Below are 19,833 nucleotides of genomic sequence, written 5' to 3' on the forward strand. Positions count from 1 at the left end.
CCCAATGTAGAATACCATTTTCTTCTGCCCAGAAACACTTAATTGAAGCAGGATATAACTTTAGTAATTATTTTTGCACGGAATGACTCTAAAATTAATAGTCAATTGTAAGACTGTTTAAAAATTGGGAGACTGACAATCAAAACAATCTTAAATGCTTTTTTTGTGTGATGAAAAGGAGTGATCCTTTAATTCCCTCACACACATTAAACTGATTTCACAGACTTTCTGTACTGGTGTTTAACATAGTCAAGTGCTTGAGGTTACATAAAATAAACAGTCTTGAGATCTTATTGCAAATGTTTGCAACTTATGATGTAAACTGATTTGTGAAAAAATAACAGGATCCCATGTCACCGAAGCCAAAAAGGCATTTTTCAGAAATCAAAATAGTTCCGAAATTTGAGCATTGCATTATGCTAAAGTATTACCATCTGAGGATCTAAAAAGTTACAAATCTGGGGGAAAACTCAAAATAGATATTTATCAGCTCAGCTTCAAGCTAAGGCCTCCGATCTCAATGGGCCTCCTGCATAACAGGGTCTTTAACACTAATGATGTTTTGAGTAAGCAGTTTTCCCCAGGGATTTTATAGCTTGGGAAGGCTTTGCACACCCTGAAATATTTGGGGGACAACTGGGGGAAATTTTAATTATTTATTGCGATTATTGAGTTTGGACCAAGACAACATGCATGTTGGGGCATATGTGAATTTAAAGTGAAGCTTTCCTCCGACCACTTCTCAGAGTGGCTCTGTAAACTCGGGTTTTGGAACCTCTTGTTCCCACACCCAAGCGCCTGCCCGGGTGGCCGCGGCACTCCGGGAAAGCGGGCTCTGCTCGGGCGCCTGTGGGAGGCTGGACCCCCGAGGGACCAGCCCCGATGGGAAAGGAAAGGCGGCCTTGGTTCTCGCTGAGTCTCGGGAGAGCGGACTCGGGAGGAGGCGAGGACGCCGCGGACGGCCCTGACGCCGGTCTCACCGACCGCGCCTGGCTCAGGTACCGCCGACGGGGTTGAGAAACTTTGGCCTTCCTTCTTCTCGCCCTGCCGAGCTGCGTCCGCGGGCTCCTCTGCCATCCGCGCTCCCGCCAGGACCCCAACCCCGCGGGCTCCGCGCCCAGCCCAGCCGGCTCCGGCTGCCGGTAACGTTCCAGCCGACGTAGGCCGCGCTGCCGCGCCCCTTCGCTGGTGCCTGGCGCCCGGCCGGCCTGGGCCCGGACGCAACGCCTCCTCTGACCTCAGGCTCCCCGAGCTCAGCTGCGGGGACAGGCTGGGCTCCGCGTCGGCCGCGCCCTTGGCTGGGCCCCGGACGGAACCGCCAACCCCCGGCCCCAAGTTCTCCCGTGACCGGCGACCTCCCTCGGGGTGTCCGGGGAAACGTCCGAGCCCGTGTCGGGGGCTGGATTAGGGCTGGGGCTTGGAGCCTGCCCGTTCGGACCCTGGACCCCGGCGCCGACGGGAGCCAGCCGGAGGCCACCGGCCCAGGCGGGAGGCGCGGCACGGCGGCTTCAAAGCGCACCCCGCCCCCAAGCAGATGTTTATTATGAAAACTCGGGACTCTTGTCAAGTAGAAGACCCGCAAGGCCTGAGCTCTGAATACGGCCCAAGTCCTGTTCTGTGGTCTTTGAAGACTAAAAGATGAAAATAAACATATCACCCACGTCTACGCGGAGGAACAGCTTTGAGTGCGAGCTCAACCCGGGAGAGGGCCGGGTTGGGGAGGACGGAGCAAGGCCCGAGGATACGGGGCTTTGTCGCAGGGAGGGTCTCCTCTACGCATCCTCCGCCCCCTAGGGTGCCCCAGGGGACACTCGGGACACCCTCAATTTTGGCGGAGGGTGTCCCCTATCCCAAGAGTCCGAGAGGGAAGGGAAGGGAAGGTCAGGTCCTGTCCCGGGTCTTCACAGTCTGTACCCACCCGCAAACAGGCAGAGGCTTCGGGCTTAGTAGGCAGGATTTCTTCCGGGAGAGGGGACGGGAGGAGGAGGGAGGGAGGGAGGGGCTCCTCGGTATCCGGAGGACGGCTAAGACCGGCTTTTCCTAAACACGATCCTAGCTTCTACCTTTCCCTAAATTTAACGAACGAAAAATCTGTTTGGGCCAAAGCGCTAAACTGAAGTGGGAGGCGGGGGACCCGCTCTCCCCGGCACCACCGCCCCGCTTCGCGGCCCTTATCTCACTCCCAAACCGCCACCGACTCCGGGGAGGGTCGGTGACCTGGGACCAAGTGTCTGTCTTGCCACAATTAACCCAGGTGGATTTCGCACCGCGTGACCACGCTTTCCTTCCTCCCCAAAATGTTCCCCAAATGAACTTAAAGGGCGAAAGTGCAGCAGAATGAAGAACGAGAGTCCGTCTTGGGGAAGGGGGTTATTCTATGTTATTCTACATGTTATCTGTTCCTTTATTGATTTGGTGTAAAATCAATCCGGTTTCTGTGCTGGGTGGATAAAATGGGGCGGGCGGGGGGCATTTTCTCTCAGGGCTTCCGAGAGCCACAGAGCCACCATTCTCACGGTCCGGTCCCTTGATTGCCGCACATAGGAGAAGAGGCAAGCGCTTTTCCAAGCTGGTATAGTCGAGAGAGAGACACATTCATCAAAAAGGAAGAAAGAAAGACTATCCCGGATAGTTTAATAGTAACAGGAACAAAGATGACGCGAACCCCATCAAATGAAACAATACTATTTTCATTCAATTGATCGCAAAGTGTCTTCAATTAATAACTTGGCACTTATTTAAAAGGTTTAACAGAGGTGAGACCGAAACATTTTGTACGGACAACACGTCATGAAATAACAGAATCTTCTTTTGTTTAAAATAACTTAATACACTAGAAAAAATATGGCAAATATAAATAATTTTGTTTTCATGGAGAACAAATAGTTACAAAGCTCAACCGCATACCAAAGTTCAGCTAAAAGAGCTTTTCCTCGTTCTTGTATAAGGGATTAAAAAAAAAAAAAAACAAAAAAAAACTAAGGAGACTTTTTTTTAGAGAATTGGGATACAGATTGCTTAGTCCAGGGTATCCCAGTTTAAATAGCTACATGAATTGAGACAAACAAAAATATTACTTGAATATACACCCTTGTGAGATAAAATGCAAATGTTGAAAGTCAACTATCAGTTCACACGTTATAGCCAAAATAAACTTTGTTCTTGTTTATCAACATATTTTACACAAACTTAGTGCCTGTATCTATCTGGGTGTTGTTTAAAGTTAGTGTGATGGGACTGAGAGGGGGAAATAAAGCACGGTCCTCAAATAGGACTTTAGGAAATCTGCAAGAGGGAATACAAGAAAAGGGGGAGGAGAGGGGACTAACACTGAGCGCCCACTATGTATCAGACACCACGTGAGGCGCTGTACCTTCATCGTTTCATTTATCTTTTCTTTTTCCTTTGCCCACATTTTCTACCTGCCTCTGTTGTCTTGGGACAATCAGAGTGTAACTTTTTTGCCCTTCAGACTTTTTTCTTTTGTCCCCCAGGATTAAAGACGGGACAAAAATAAATATACATAGAAATATATATATCAATTTCCAGATGCTTTGGGTATTGTTTTTATACTGGAAATGAAAATGGAGTTAAGTGCATGTGAGTAAAGCGGGGAGTGGGGGAGACACCATCAATGGAATACAAGTAACATGCAAACCGGAATTTACTGTCAGCAGTCTGGACAGTTCTGCCATAATAATTTTCTCAGAGAAATCACTGTCTGTGGTATCAGTTTTGTATTAATATCATTTTTTTTCTCTCCTCGTTTTTATACTGTCTTCCCTCTTCTTGCTCTTCCATACGTGGTGGTTTTTAACTCAAAGCACCTGATTCAACGTAAAAGGAGGCCCGCCTCTCTTATCAAATTTCTTGTATTAAAGTGAACTTCGCAGAAAAAGGTCAGTTTCAAAACCTGTGAACTTCCCAGCTGCGTACAATTTTTTCATCTTAATTCTTTAAATAAGTATACCTCTTCCTTCTGTTTTGCCTTCTTAGCCCATTTTAAAAAACATACACTTTAAGTTGGTAACTCCCCCCCCCACCCCCGCCCCAATTCTCTCGAGATTCGTCCAGGTTCTTTTTCCATATTTTTTAATGTACAAAATACTTTAAAATTTTTTTTCTTTTTTGTTCCTTGGTTCTCTCTCCGATTTCAGCTTCTGACGAATAGCAATAAGTTCCCTTTCTCTATTTCTCTCTGGTTTGTCTTTTCTACCTTTTTTCCCCTCATTTTTTATTAACAGGATTTTTATTTCTACGCAAGAGTCCATCGTTGCAGTTTTGCCGTGAGCCACGCTCCGCTGTCCCAGCACTCCCTTGTCCAGTCTCTCTCCAGACCTCCCAAACCCAGCCGTACAAAGCCAAATTCTAGGCCCTTGGGTAGGTGAATGGTCAGGAGCCACGGAGCTGGTGCCCCTCTTGGGATCCCAGGTCACGCCCTCCGAGTCCGCGATGCGGAATGGGGCAAGGGGCGATCAGCCGGGTGGAAAGAGGCTCGGCTCCCGAGGTCCGGAGCAGGTAACGGAGAAGCAGCGGGGCTCGGAGGGCGTGCAGGCTGCGCGCCGTGCTGCAGGCGCGACGTTGGCGCTGGCGTTGGCGTCACAGACCCAAGGCGGCCGCGTGCTTTTTGGCTTTCAGTCTGAGATCCGCGATGCTGGAGTTCTTGCTGGTAGTCTTGGCGGCAGCTGCGGCAGCCACGACGGAAGCGGCAGAAGCTGAGTCCGCGGCCAGCGTGGCGAGCGGCAGTCCGAAGGGCGGCGCGGGGAACATCATGTAGGGCGCGTGCGCGGCCAGGTGCGGGTGCAGGTGGTGGTGCGCGTGCGCCACGGCGCTGTCCAGCTGCAGCTGAGCCTGAACCTGAAAGGACAAGGGCGTCACGTTGCAATGACTATCCTAGGGTGACAACAGAATAGAAACAGAGCATTAACGGCGTCCAGCTTAGCTCGGGGAAGGCTGGGGCAGGGGACGGGAAAGGGGCATTTGGCTGACCTTATCAGTCTGTTACTGAATCTGGGGCGCCACAGGGATATTCCAGTGCCCCTGAGTCTCTGCACCTCGCTCAGTGTGGCCTAACCCCTTGAGTCCCAGGGACTCCCGTCTGCAGGAATTGTGGCCGCCCCCTCGGGAGCTGGGTCCGTCAGAGGGCGACATTGCTATTGTGCTAATACATCACCCTCCTGAAAATAACAATGTATATTGGACAGACGATGGGGTGAGGGTCATTACCCTCCTCTCTTGATGCTGTCATACACCTTTTACCCCGCTACTAAAGCACTGAAGTACCATTAAGCAAATTACAAAACTTTTAAAATGTCACCTAGGAAGTTATTGCATCTTCATCACAACTGGCACAATTGTTAGTACTTATAACATTTACTGCTATTAAAATTACCTTGGGATCTTGTTAAAATGTGGATTCTGATTCAGAAGGTCTAGTGTAGGGCCAGAGATTCTGCATTTCTAACAATCTCCCAGCTGATGCCGATGCTGCAGACTAGGAGATCACCTTCTGAGTAGTAAGGGTCTCCTTTTAAGATTCCCCTCTCTCTCCAGTCATTCTCTCTTGCTTCAAAAGCCTAGCATCAGGATACCAGAATCCAGTGGTGCCAGGAGAGCTAAGATCTGCCTAATACTAACCCTCAATACACAGGTGCAGCCAGGTGTCTCCCCTGACCAGGACACTGGTATCTGAGAGTTAATTCATGACTTCACAGTCCTACGGAGCAGGGGGCCTGGCCATGGGGAAGGTCAGGCACTGGTTGGGAAAGGATTGCACCCTTAGGCTTGGAGAATGGGGAGTTCAGAGCACTGGGATTTCCCAGGATTAAATCATTGCTGCAGGCTGTACTTTTAAAATATAGTCTTAAAGGTTTCTGTATGGCTAAGAAATGGATTGCAGCCGCAAGGTGTCCCTGGGAAGACCAGTGCTTCCCTCTCTACTAGATATGAAGTTTTTCAGCTTTAAAAAATCAAGTCTGAGCTGGGAGTGTTTTTATTTATTTATTTATTTATCTATCTATCTATCTATCTATTTTCAGTCAGAGACATTTAATGTGAATAAGGGGTAGAAAACACCTAGAAAAATATTTAGAAAGTTGCCTTAGAAACACCTCAGGACTAACCACTGTACTGGATCTGACAAAATCTTAATCAGAAGTCTTTTCCTTCCTCTCCCCAAGTGCAATCTTTAGTGCATTTTTAAAGGACCAGTTGCTGCCCTCAGGCCTCTGTGGGTTTCCCATGAGGACAGAAAGGACTAGGCATGTAGGCCCCTGACACTGTATAGGTTTTTAAAGGGGAGTAGGTCCACTATATCATCTGAAAATTGATTCTCTTACTGTATAGACACCTATATTGGGGCTCAGAGACAGGGGATGTTCAACAATTCAAGCAAATATCCAGGTCTTTTCACAGTTAAAAACAGGTTGAAACTGGGCTGTACTTGCCTGCTGAAATGGCATCCTTAAAGCACCTACATTGACGTACGGTGCTACTCTACAAGCTTCAAATTGGCTGGCAGCCCCTATGAGGACGCCTGCAAAAAATGGGGGAACAAAACACAACAAAGTGAGATTAACATGTCCAGCATTGTTTTCCAAGGTTCCAAATGGTACCAAGACAGAACTATTTCCTTTGGAATTGTACTGTTATCTTCCTAAACTGCTGCCAAAATTTAAAGCAATGTAATTTACTCCCAAACTTTAGGACTCTCATTAACTGCCTTCGGAGCAGATTTTTAAATAAGGACCATAGTTATATTTGACAAGGTTCTTTTCTGTCTTCATAATAACAACATCCCCTAATACTCTTTTTACTTAGAGTATCAAATGTTCTTTGTCTGAGAAGCATACCTTTATGCAGTTGATTTTCTTGTTTTCTACATTTAGCTCTTCGATTTTGAAACCAAACCTACAAATTGGAGGAAAAAATAAAACCTGGATGTTATGACTCAGAGTAATGTTTTAGGCAAGGATTGGGAGATATAGCAAGCAATCTTTGAATTATATACAAGAATCTTAATTTCCAAAGTTAAAAACATAAATAAATGACAAAATAGAAAGATTTCATATACTTTTGCGAGATATGTTGTTTCTTGATAAATTACTGTAGTCCCGGTTTCATGTTTCCACAGTTAGTTCCCAAGGCCTAAAACTCGCCCTGGTACCTGATACTAAAGTGATAATGGGTTTAGATGTTTGCCCAGTAAGACCTGAGAAGAATGTGCTCATTAATAGCCTGTAATATTAATTAGTTTCATCTTCAAGAAAAACCAAACACCAAAGCAAATAGTGACTCTGTTTTTTGTTTTTTTTTTTTCCTGGGGGTGGGGGGGAAAGAGTGGGGGAAGAGGTAATTAGTGTCATAAAAGCCTCACTACAAAGAAGTTTAGAATTTCTCTGTTCCTCTGTGCAGCAGAGTGTAACATGGTAGCAGAATAATTGTGCCATTATCATGATAATCTAATTTGCTTCTATAGAAGAAGCCACTGGGTGCAGTTAGGGTAGTAGAGAAGTGTCCAGAAGACAGATCAAAATTTAAATAAAGTATGAAAAAATAAATACCAGCAATGAAGTTCACTTATTATGAGAAAAAAAGAAGAACATTCTGTGAAATGGGAGTGGGGTATGAATCAAGTAACTGCTGGATACTATCTTCTCCCAGATATTACCTTCTTAGATAAACTTGCCAACTTTTAGAGGCAGTATGGAAGATTTTAAGAAATTCAAATAAAGCTTGCTTTTATACTCCAATAATATAGTATTACATTCCAGTAATACAGCATATTGACTGATTCATAAATTAATGTTAAAAAACATGAAAGTAAAATATTGCTTCAGAGCTTTCTTCTTGTTTTTGAAAGCAAGTGTCACAGTCAATGGAAATCTTCAAAAATTCCCCTGCCATTTAGTGTAGTAGAAGGGTAGATTTCATGCCAGGGTGGCATCCTTTGTGTACCTCACATGGCCTGAGGCTTCTTGCCTCTTTTTTCCCGTAGAAGAGTTGGAGCTGATATACTAATGCTCACAACTGTAATAATTATCATCATGTCTTTAAGGGGTTGCTAAGCCTCTAGAGATCTCAGTGCACAGAGCAAAGTAGGAGAGGCTTAAAAAGGAAGGCTCTGCTGTTGATGCTGTGATGACCAAGGCAGCCTATTATTACTTTTCCCCTTTAAAGTGACTGCTCTGTTTTTGTCCTGATCCTATTACACGACGCCGGGAAGCCCCATAAGAATTGCATAGTTCGCTGCAGATGGTGGTCTCTAGCCCAGAGACCTAGGGAGTATCTGTTACAGTGATACTTTGTAACAGCTGCAGATGTTCAGGCCTAAAACTGCTCCATGTGTTCAAACAAATAATGACTATCATTTTCTCCTATTTTATTATTTGAGTGGAAATACAACCTGAAACATTTAAATTCGTTTTCCATAAAACTAAAAGGATATGTATGCATGTATGTATATAATTTTTTCCCCTTAAGCGCTCCTGAAGCCTACTTTTCCCATTACATTCACCGCCACAACCAGTAAAGAAAATCTGCTCCAGTGCTAACTCCATTGAGTGTGGCACTTGCTGGGGTCAGATTTTGGAAATGTCAATATTAAGATACGTGGGTTGTTTTAAAATCAAGTTTCTGTAGGTTCAGGTTCGCTTCCCTGGTTAAGTGAGAGAACAAAGAGTGACCAAACGCATTTATTTCTCTGCTATGTCACACACAGTTTGAGATCGACCGCTAACGGCAGACTGTAAATTTGTGCACTTAACAGTTGCTAATTTTCTTTATAGTCTGTACATCTATAAACCTAATTGGCATATCCGCTTGGCAAACCTAGATCCCAGAGCAGACCCTCAAGGAAACCCAACTCCGGCGAACAAAATATTCGTTGTAACTTTTAAGGCATCCAGAAGATAAAACGTTTTCTGTGGGATTTTTTTAAGGCTTATAAAAGTAGGCCCATTAGGATTAAACCACATTAAAGGCATCGTGAGGCGAGGGTCGGGGGTGTGGTTTATAGAAACTCTGGGAGCAAGCCCAGCACAGCTTTCTTCTGCTAGGAACATATGTTGGGATGGGGTGGGGAGAGAGCACGGGAAGGCTTTAAGACCGAGATCTACTTTGGGACATAAGACCTCTAGCAGAGACATCGCTTCCCTTCTCACCTCACTCCAGACATTTGAACCCGCACCCTCGTCGTGTGTACCCCAGGCAACTCTCCAACCCCAGGCATGCACCTCCTCTGCTCCCTGCGACCTCCTCACAGGCGGGTACCTGCACTCGGGCCTCGGACAGCCCCAGCCGCTGGCTCAGTTCTTCACGCATAAAGGCGTCCGGGTAGTGAGTCTCGTCAAAAAGCCTCTCCAGCTCGTTGAGTTGTTCCAGGGTGAAATTGGTCCGACTTCGCCTCTGCTTGATTTTGGTCTGGCCTTCGTCCTCCATCCCTTTCGCATCCTCTTTGCGATCCTTCGGCTCCGGGGACACTGGAGGGGGCACCACGAACAGGACCGCACACATACGTCCACGCGCGCACACAGCAACACCCACACACACACAGACAAAAACAACACAGCAAATGCCATTACCAGATCTGTCTCCAGAAGGATGGAGGATCCTGCCCCCTCCCGGAGTTCCTGTCCAGTTCCTCACCCGGCTGCGAGGAAGAGGATCCTGGAGACGCGAAAAGATCAACTCTGGGCGGCCGCCCGCGGGCAAGGTGGGCATTCAACCACCCATCCCTTTTGCAACTGTGGCCTCAGCTCACCTCCTCACTATTCAGCCTACAGTCCCCTGCCCTCCCCCGAGAACACCAAATCAATTCCACTCACCCTCTCTTGCATTCACTCTCCCCCACTCGCGCACAGAAACCAAAAGCGCCGCACCGGGCGGGTCACAGAACGAGATCCCGGCAGGACAGCGCGGCGAGGCCACGGACTGGCCTCTTACACCGGCCATTCCCAGAGTGCTGGGCCGTAGTCAGGCCAGCAGTGGCCGCCGCCGGCTCACTTGTCTCTCTCAAACTTGCTGGTCTAATTTGGGAACAATTGGGCTGAAGGGTCACAGCCGGAGGACAAGACCCCGGTGCCGTATGGCACTGGGAGCCACTTTCCCGGGCGCTCTGTGCGGACCCAGGGCTTGGGCCAAATCCCGCGGACGGCCCACGGACAGTCAGGCAGTCCCTGTCCCCCCTGCCGAATCCCAGTCGCCTGAGCAGAGGTGCCCACGCCATGTTGGCGGCCTGGAGGGCTCGCTGCCCACACCCGGCCGGAAGGCCGAGAGGCGGAAAACCAGCTTCGGGGAGCCAGCGAAACAGACCGCTGTCTCTTTCGCTCCTTTCTCCCTCCCCATTGGAAAGGCAGACGCGACCCTGAACGCTTAAACCCATAGAGATCAACAGGTTCAAGCGGAACATTCGGGATCCTCGGTTTCTATTGGTTGCTCAAAGCCTTTTCATGCATCCAGCAGCTCGGATGTTTAATAAAATATGCATTTTTCTGCTCTAGGTTTGCACACATCCGTTGCCACTTTCCTGTCCTTCCTTCTCCTCCCTTTAAAAACAGGAGCTCCACGAGTGTGAGCATACAGGGACACCAGAGGGATGTAGCTTTCTCTCTCTCTATATATATACATATTTAGGCCAAGGGACCGTGATCAGGGGAGCCGGTATCAACATTAGCTGCCCTCTGGAACCTTCATCCTCTGCGCCTGAGTCGGAGACTTGGGTTTTTAAGGTGCAAAAGCTGAGTTTGGATAATCGAGGCTGTTTGCAGTTCTTCCCAGCCCAGAATCCCGATCAGCATGGGTGTTAAAAATCATTTCCAGAAGAGCCGGCCTGCAGACAAATTAATATTTGCCCTGAGCTTGGAAATCAACAATCCCAGGACTTCGTTTGCCCACGGTTCAGACCCTAACTTCGCGGGGGGGCCTGCTGGTGTACCCAGGGCCTGGAGCTGGGGACTCAGGCCCGGGAGGGTGCACTGGACTGCCTGACAGTTACGCTACCACTTGCCCAATTTAGGAGTACTTGGTACCCCGTCTGGGAGAAGAACCTCTAGAACCCAGCCCAGCTTGGCATTCTAGTTACTGTGATCTTAAGTGTTTCCTGCATATCTACTTCTCACAGTTCGTGTTGTGGACGTTTGTCCTTCCTCAGAAAAGAAGTGGATACATTATAGCACAAACTGAAGCCAAGTTAATAGGAAAATATTTCCACAGATATTGCAATGAAATTTAAATACGAAAACACATCTTTCAGATTCTGCCTTTGGCTTTGTTTATTTCGTGCCATCCACAGTGGAAGCCTCTCAAACTTTTGGGGCTTCAAAGAGAAAGACGTCCACATTTACAGTTGATTAACAGACTTAATATAATCTGTATTTCGCCCCCAAATTTCCACTTATTGGCCTAAACAAGAACAGACTGTGTTATAAACGACTTAATTGCTTGCTTAAATATGTGATTCTAAGCATGCCACATATTTTCTTAATTGGAAAAATATGTCAGCACACCAGTTACTGCAGGCACCAAGTGCCAAATTAATTTTATTGTTGAACTCCTTTGAATTGGTACAGGACGCTCCACCATTTAGAAAAAGCCTTTTCCTAACACTTTCCTGGCACCAAAGGATTATCCCACCACAAAATCAGAGTACTGGATGATGCGACGCAGTAAAATGTCGAAAAACAAACAAACAAACAAAAAAGGAGCCTAACGCATCTCCCGAAAGAAACAGCGCACAGCCTGAACCTTAGCCTGCCTTGGTCTCATTGTACCTTCATAGCTCAAAGAAAATGGGAAGTTTGGGGCCCTAAATTCCAGGGAGCCAGGGTCTTAGCGGAGTTAGCGGCAGCACGAAACCCGGGGCGACTCCAGGGTGAAATCCCAATCAATCTCTCTGTCTCTGTATCTCTGTCCCCTTTCTCTCTTTTCCTTTTTTTTCTCGGGCCTAGGAAAGGGGCTCCCGCAAACTCGGCGCTAGATGCTAACTGTAATCCCGCCGCCCGGCCCAGCTACTGCCAGCACCCCCTTTCGCAGCCCGGCCCAGCGAACTTCCCCATCCGCCTGCGGGCCGTCTGGGCTGCGGGCCCATCCTCCCGTTGGTGAAAATGCGTTTCGGTGGAATGGGAGTAGCGGGAGCATCTGAGAAGGGCGCGCGCAAACCCCACACGCCCCCCACCCCCTCCCCGCTCACACATTCGGACCCCACCCACGACCGTGCACACCACCGGACTCCCACCCCTCCATCCTCACTCTACCTTCCCAAGCTGGGGTCCAAGAGCCCTCTCCGCGTCCCGCCCCCCTCCCCGCTGGGCCTTGGTGTCCTCTCCCGCCCGAAAGGAGTCAGGAAGGCGGGAAGGGGAACCGCGGCCGGGGGTCAGGCCGTTACCCTCGGTGAGCCGCGGGCTGCCCGGCTCCCTGCTTCTCTCGGCGGCGCCCATGTCCAGCTCCCGGACGGGAGAGCGCCCTCCTCCAGCTCCTCCGCCCGCTCCTCCTCCTCCTGCACCTCCTCCACCTCCTCCGCCTCCGCCTCCTCCTCCGCCGCCGCCGCCTCCGCCGGCCGCCCGGACTGCGGGACTGCTGCGGTCGTCACGGCCCGGCTCCGCGCAGCCGGCCGGCTCCTTGGCCCCGCGCAGCGGCCCGCTCTCCAGCACCTCCCGGTACGTGATAGCCTCCTTCTTCTCCTTCACTTTCTGGTCAAAAGACTTCGAGACGAACGCCGTAAGTTCTTCCATCGCCGCCAATGCCCGTCAGCCCCGCGCTCAACGTCTCCCAGCCGAGCCCAGCTCTTTTTTTCCTTCTTCTTTTTTTACTGCTCCAGCCCCCCCAATAATAACACATCAATGGGACAGGGGGTGGGGGAGGAGTGGGAGGAGGAGGAAGAAGAAGAAAAAGAAGAGAAGAAAGAAGAGGAGGAGAAGTAGAAGGAGAAAAAGAAGTAAGAAGAGAAGGAGGTGAAGGAGGAGGAGGAGGAGGAAGAAGAGGAAGAGGGAAGGGGCGGGGGCTGCGGGAGGGAAATGGGAACTGATGCTTCCCTGCCGGAGCGCGCTTGTTCAATGTTAAGATCTTTGACAATTCTTCCTGCGGAGAGTTCAGATCTGATAGCAACGCAGCGCTTGAAGTCTCACTATTTATACTTCGCAAAGGCGGCCCCTTGTTCTGAGTAAATTACCTCCCCTTCGCAACTCGGAGGGAGACCCTTCCCGGGAAGCACCCGCGCCACTACCTGGGGGTGGGGGAGTGGGGGTTGGGAGGTGGGGGTGATAGGGAGAGAGGGAGGGAGGGAGGGGGAGAGAGAGAGAGAGAGAGAGAGGGAGAGAGAGAGAGAGAGAGAGAGATTGAGATTGATTAAGGCTGGAGTCCAGGCTGGCTGGGGCTGGAGTGTGAGTGAGGACAGAGAAGGGGGACCAGAAGGAGTGGGAAGAGGAGGCAGACAGTCCGGGTTTTCAGATATCTCGGCCGCCTGAGCTCTTGGCCATTAATTCAGGATGACAAGAATCCATAATTAATTTAATTAGGCGTGGATTTTGCGTTGGTGTCACGGCTTACTTAAACACTAGGGAGCTGGACTTATTCCGCCGGGGCGTGGTCAAGAGGAAACTGACAAGTGCGCGACTCCTGGAGTCAATAGGGTATCCCGACTTGGCATCCGACCCTATGTCCTCGCCGGGCGTCAGGGTGCAGCGCAACTGCTCGGCCCCGCATTGCTGCCCAGCAACCCTGCCCTGCATCAGGCGCCTGGGACCCCAGTTCCGTATCCTGACCCCGTATCCCAGTCCTACATCCCTGCTACCCCGAAACCTTGTAGCCTGGCATCCTGGCTTCACAACCCTGCCGAGTCAGGGTCCTTTACAGTTTCTCAGGCGCGCGCAGCTCCTTTCAGGGGCTTCCGGGCCCGCGGCCAGAGCTGAGCCTGGGTCTTCACCAAGCTCCCTGCCCCGGGGAGTTTGTGATTATTCGCGTCCTGGAGACCGAGCCGACTCCTCTACGGACAAACCCTGCTCGAAGTGGCTAGTTTGTTTAACACATTTCCCGAGCAGCTGTTCCCTGACAGATTCCATTTTAAAATGTTCCCTTAGCGCTTGGTCAAGGACAGTTTGACTTCGTTCCCTCTTTGAGGTCTCAGGACCCTCACCCTTCTCCCTTACTCTTTGCACCCGGACCCCTCCCACAATGAACTAGAGAAACTCTTCTTTAGCATCCCGGGAAATATTCTAATTGATTTCCTAATTTTGAAAAGAAAATGATTATCCCTCTTTGAGTTTGAAAAAAAAAATCGATGTTAAGTTTGTGGCCCATCTAATTTATGTACCATGGATTATTAAAAAAAAAAAAAAGCTCGCCGGGAGAAAAGCACCCCCCCCCCAAAGCTACGATTTAAAATATATTCCTGGACTATTTACATCGAAACTGTTATATGGAAGGACACATCTATATTCCTGAGTCATTTGTCCGTATTGTGCAGGACAAAGCTTGCTGTGAGAATTGTGGCCATATATATATACCCCTCACATAAGAATATTTACATATAAAAAAAGAATATTTATATATGCAAAGTTATATTTACCTGAGTGTGTAAACAAATATACCTCTTCAAGTGTGGCTTTGGGGACATTTTTGAGTAGTCTGAATATTAATGCAGTCTTTCTAATGTTAAAGGTAACTTGTTCGTTTTCTTGGATCTTATACTCTTTGTAAAAATAAAAGCAATTATAGAACTTTGATTCCTATATCTTCCACCCATTGGTTAAGGCATTAACACAAAGTTAACAGATAATTTGAGAAGTTCCATCAAAGCAACCGAAACATGTGTAAAAAGAGAACACAATTACAACTTAATACATTAATGTTTGTAGAATGTATGTAAATAGAAGCTATACGTAACTTTATGTCATACCACACTACTCAGATTAAAATATTCACAGTGAACTTAATGAAGATGGAAATCACACTCTTTAGAATTGTTACTTTGCCTTTTTTCTCTTGAATAAAGTTTTTTTTTCTTCTTAAAACATTTCATTTATTGCTACTTTTAGGAAAAACAATTAAGATCTTTAAGTTTCCAGTAGCAATAGCTTTTAAGTATCAGTAAATTACACGAGTGTTTGCTTTTTATTACACTACAAAAGAGACTCAAGTACTCACTTTCCAAAGTTATATGAATTTAGAAACATGATTTTACAGTTAGTCTTGGGTTACTATTTGTGACCACTTTACTCCTGATATTATTAGAAGGGAATAACCATAAGACTTTAATCCTTTATGAAAATCCGTTTTTAAGGTTATTTAGCAGAATGACAAATAATGGGGTCAGCTAAATGGATGTGGTGCTCAAATAGCTCTCAAACTGAGGTGTTAAATGTGTATTCATAAACAGCTCCAAAAACAGCCACTATTAAAAGTCTGGTAAGGGATCAGGAGGCTCACCAGCTACTTTTTTTGCCCTTTCAAGCACATGACTTTTAAGTCTGAACTCAAAATCCATCTACTAAGCTTGAGGGAAAGATGAACACTTTAAAGTTAATTAGGAAAGGCTTGGATACAATAGTTGTATAATTCACACGAAATAGATTTTCCCATAGATTTTTCTGGCATGTTGCTCTTGGTATATTACAAATAGTGGCGTTCCTATGAGATGGAGCTATGAGAGATCTGTGGTGTCTAACCACGGATTCTTACTGGCCTAAGGGAAGTTTAGTTTAAAAAAAACCCACCAAACCCAGGTTTTGAAATCATATACTAATAAATGCTCACCAAGTTCTAATGATGTTTCTTTATAGGAAATATTTTCTGAGGACAAGACATTCAAAATACATTTCTGGTAAAAACAAACAAACAAACAAACAAACACAAAACACTGAGAGTAAAGTTCAGTTGACAGCCTGCAGACAGATACACAGTTTCCAATAAAATTCAGGACCGCAAAGGTTCATTTCCACCGCCCCCCCCCCCCACCGGCTCTTGAATTATTTAAAATAAACATATAGTGCTGTAGTTAAGCTTTAAAATGGTTCCTCAAAACAGGTTAGTTAAGGTATAGTCACTTATGAGATATAAAATTGTGGAGATGATTTTCTCCATCTCAAATGTCTGTGGAAAACTGTAGCTTGGGTATACAGCAGTTGTGAACGAGTTGGTTCTCACAGTCGACCCAAACCAAGGCCAACAATTTACCTCCTTATCGATGCTTATAGTAAACAAGGAAAAAATGAGGTTCATGCAAGGACATATAAAGTCGTATGAGTTACAGAAAATGCTGAATTGCTTTCATTTGTATTGGTTTAAGTAATAACAACAAAAACCCCTACACATTTAATTTATTTTCCAGAAGACACCTCCTTTCCCTGCCTCGGGCAGTTTTCTCCCATTCCTCAACCAACCAGTTACTTTAATGTGAGAAAAAAATTTGCGCCCAACCTGTGCCTTCACCTTCAGGGCAGAAGAAACGCCGACTTTTAATGCATTTTTGCAAATAAATCATTACAATTTAATCACACACGACTCTGACGCTATACAGACACACTCCCATGATTTATTATTGTTGGGCCAGTTTCCTCCTCTCCCAGCGTGAGATAATCGATTTTGCTACGTGTGGGTGTCTATATAACTTCCTATAATGCAGATTGGTTTACTGATTATCTGTGACAATAACGACGATTACTAAGGCAATAATACTCTTCAGTCCCCACCTTTATTGCTGTTTGGTAACAAGAAACTCAAATAATCAAGCACGCAAAACCAACACCAAACAAAAAATTGGCGGCATGACAATCTATTCCCTCGGCACTCCTAACGCCTGGCAGCCTCCATCGATGCACTCGAAAGCTCGGCTGACGCTGCCTGGCGGTGAAACCAGGAAGGCGGTGAGCTTAAACTGAAGTAAGTTCGGTGGACGCCAGCGGCGCCCAGATTTGAAGAAACGTTTCCAGATCTGCGGCGCTTGTAAGTCTACGGGAGGTGTAAGCCCGACGGCCGGAATCCAGGTGATGCCCGCGTCCGGGGCCTGAGAGGCGACGCCCGCAGCCGAGGGGTTCCGAGGCCCTATTCCGGCGTGAGGCGGCGCGGGCCTGGCGCAGTCTGTGTACGGGAAACAGCAGCAGCGGCAGCTGCGGGGGGTGGTGGGAGCTGGTGATGGTGGGGGTGCTGGCCCGGTGGCGTGCCGAGCGGCGCAGTGCGCAGGCGCCTCGCACCTGGAGGAGTCTGACCTTTTGAGGACCAAGCTGGGGCCTTAGCGTGGTGGCAGCTATAGGGTGGTACGCGGTCGCAGGCCTCAGGCTAGGCCCTGAGTCTCGAGGTGGTGAGGGAGAGTTAGCCACCTGTTCTCCGCCTCCGCTCCTCAACACCTCTCGCACCCCTACCCACACCGCCAGTCCCTGATCCTTGATAGCTGCTTTTGGGTTTCTGGGTTCGTCTTGTAAGGTGTGACCGGTGCTTCGTCACTAGCCATAGGTAGGGTGGAGCGTGAGGAAGGCTGCAACCTGGCGTACTCTGTCCCACCCACTCCGTTGTCTCTACTTTAAATCCGCCTCCCCTTCCAATTCCGCCCTCCCCCACCCCCACTCCACCCTCCCCCTCCCCCTCCCTCTCGCTCGCCGAGAGGAGAGAGAGTGCTGGGTGAAATACACTTTCCTTCCTTAACAAATAAATATACTCGCCTTAAACGCTCATCTGTTTTCTTGACTTCAGGACTTGTGGTCATAGCCCAAGAGCATATGGCTACCCTTACACTGTTTCCTTTGGTGAGAGGTTATAATGCACTGTTATACATGTTGCCTGCTCTTGATTTTAGGTCATCCTTAATTTCTCTTTCAGAGGTTGTATATCTTTAAATGCACAGTGGAGGCCAATTTTTTTTTTTTTTTTGCATTTTCAGAATTAGCAGTAACTTATTTGTGTTTCAACTAACTAGGTACTAGGTAGTTAAATAAATTAAAATGTCTCGTGTTGTCGCAAAAAAGTATTCCAAGTTGTCATCTTTGGACTTAACCATAAAAGCTCTAAGTGAAGGAGATACGCAGAGTTTTCAGGTTTAAGGATTGGAGCAGATATGACAGGTGCAACCCTGTGAGGAAACTGGGTATCCTTTGAGAGCCCATTTAGCCCTAGAGTCTATAAATATTCACTTTATTTGCAGACACAGGAGATTTCCTGCTAAGTGGTAGCACTTTATTACTGTATGTTCTTCAATAAGAGGGCTAAAAATGTTTGAAACTGAAAAAGGTAAAGGCAGCTGGCACCTGTAATTGCCCTTACCAACTTGACTAGTCTCAGCAGAGTTGTGTTATGAGTTGGAATACTTGTGTAATAAGATTGTTGTATTAGATGTATAGGTATATTTTCTGCCTTCATTTTCACACCCATGGGAGGAAATTCCTTTGACTGATAATGTTTTTTTTAAAAAAGATGCTAGTCTGCATATTTTTAGTTGTGCTGGGAGGAGTGTTTTGATAATTCTGTATCTCTTTTGAGTTTTGCTTTATTTTGCTCATTAAGCTAGAATTTTACCTTAGTTCTTTTATTGCCTTGGGTGGTTCTATGCTTGTTTGTGGATTTCTTCCTATGCTAAACGGTGTTAACCCCGTTTTTACTTTTCTCTACCTCTTTGAGGTGGATTTCCCATTGAAATGACTGTTCCTCCCCTCTCCCCTTTGGTCATGTGTCCAAGATCAAAAAGATTATAGTTTGATATACTGTGAATGAGTAGTGGTGAAATAATTATAAACTGTCATGTCCTTTAGGAATCTTTGTTCTCTCTTAAATGCCTGCTTTCTGAAAAAGGTAACTGCTTATTCTACCTTTATTGATTACCAGACAAAGGAACTACTTGTGTATGCTTTTAAGCTCTCTTTTGAATGAACACATTTTGGCTCTACATCTTCAATCAGTCACCTAAACTTTACAGTAAGATGTTTTTGTAAATTGATGTCCTACTGTAGTCATTATGTCATGGCTTCAGTTCTGTAGTGGGAGTAGTTGGATATGGTTTGAAACCATGAGACTACAACCAGGAAGTAATAGAGGCTAGAGTGAGAACAGAAGACTGAGAGCCTTAGGAGTTGTGACCTTGTGTTGCCTTTTCTGCTTACAGATAGATTGAAAAATTGTTAAGTTCTGGGATTTCTAAATATCTGTGCTCAATTCATCATTTCTCTTATCGGAAAGAGCTATTAATGGGTCTTTCCATGTGTTATACCTTACCAATGGAGTTAAGTATAAACAGTTCTTCCTTACTAGGAGTGTGTGATATAAATTGACCACCATGACTTGAATGAGCAAATATATTCAATTATATGCTAGTGACATTATGGAAATCCAGAGGTAAGTATGAATCTAGGGAATTCAGTACTGTCATGGATAGAGAAGACAGTTTTTGGATCTACCTCTGGTTTGTTCTTAGTGTTCACTTTCTTTTCTGAATAAATATTTGAAGTTAACTGTAATAAAGAAATGCAGTGGCTTATTGAGATTAATTATACTTCAGCATGATTTTTTGAAATGTAAATGTGTTACTTGAACAAATATTTATAGATTTATGACAGTGCTTTTTAAACTTTTTTTCACCCGATTGCTCTAAGGAAGGATTTTATATCTTCCATTAACTTTTCTGAGTTAAGTGTAACCATTCTTCTAATATGGATGAATTATGTTATTTGATATTAAAACATAGAAAAAATTTACACCCATCTCTCAATCTCTTTTTTGGTCACCAACAGGGTACATAATTAGATGTATGTCCTTTTCTTTTTTTCCTACTTCTTAATGCCTTCTATAGGGACTTAATAAGCTGGACAAAAATGGAGAATGGAAATGACTGTGGGTAGCTTAGAGTAGTGGGTCTCA

At 46.5% G+C, this 19,833-nt stretch overlaps 2 protein-coding genes across 11 annotated transcripts in view; one reads left to right on the plus strand and one right to left on the minus strand.

Moving 5' to 3' along the window:
- Nucleotides 1–2,617: 2,617 nt before the first annotated feature.
- Nucleotides 2,618–12,959, minus strand: SHOX2 (SHOX homeobox 2). Of its 4 annotated transcripts, none has more exons than XM_068546159.1 (6): nucleotides 12,383–12,959; nucleotides 9,646–9,666; nucleotides 9,271–9,479; nucleotides 6,852–6,909; nucleotides 6,447–6,535; nucleotides 2,618–4,857 (listed from the first exon to the last, which is right to left on the minus strand). In XM_068546159.1, the coding sequence occupies exons 1-6, from the start codon at nucleotides 12,726–12,728 to the stop codon at nucleotides 4,600–4,602; spliced, it is 981 nt and encodes a 326-aa protein (XP_068402260.1). In that variant the 5' UTR covers nucleotides 12,729–12,959; the 3' UTR covers nucleotides 2,618–4,599. The 4 variants fall into 4 exon arrangements, with proteins under 4 accessions (XP_068402260.1, XP_068402258.1, XP_068402261.1 ...); XM_068546157.1 differs by having other exon boundaries at nucleotides 2,618–4,893; XM_068546160.1 differs by lacking the exon at nucleotides 9,646–9,666.
- RSRC1 (arginine and serine rich coiled-coil 1) overlaps nucleotides 12,567–19,833 on the plus strand; it is a 425,567-nt gene continuing 418,300 nt past the window's right edge. For 4 of the 7 annotated variants that reach the window (XM_068546166.1, XM_068546167.1, XM_068546164.1 and 1 more), the window contains exon 1: nucleotides 16,844–16,976. The gene's annotated coding sequence lies outside the window, so the exon portion shown is untranslated. Of the gene's footprint in view, nucleotides 12,654–16,843; nucleotides 16,977–19,833 lie in introns of those variants that run through there. The other 3 variants (XM_068546165.1, XM_068546162.1, XM_068546163.1) reach the window with 2 other exon arrangements.

Source organism: Eschrichtius robustus, chromosome 6 (genome assembly GCF_028021215.1).
Source record: "Eschrichtius robustus isolate mEscRob2 chromosome 6, mEscRob2.pri, whole genome shotgun sequence".
Taxonomy (NCBI): domain Eukaryota; kingdom Metazoa; phylum Chordata; class Mammalia; order Artiodactyla; family Eschrichtiidae; genus Eschrichtius; species Eschrichtius robustus.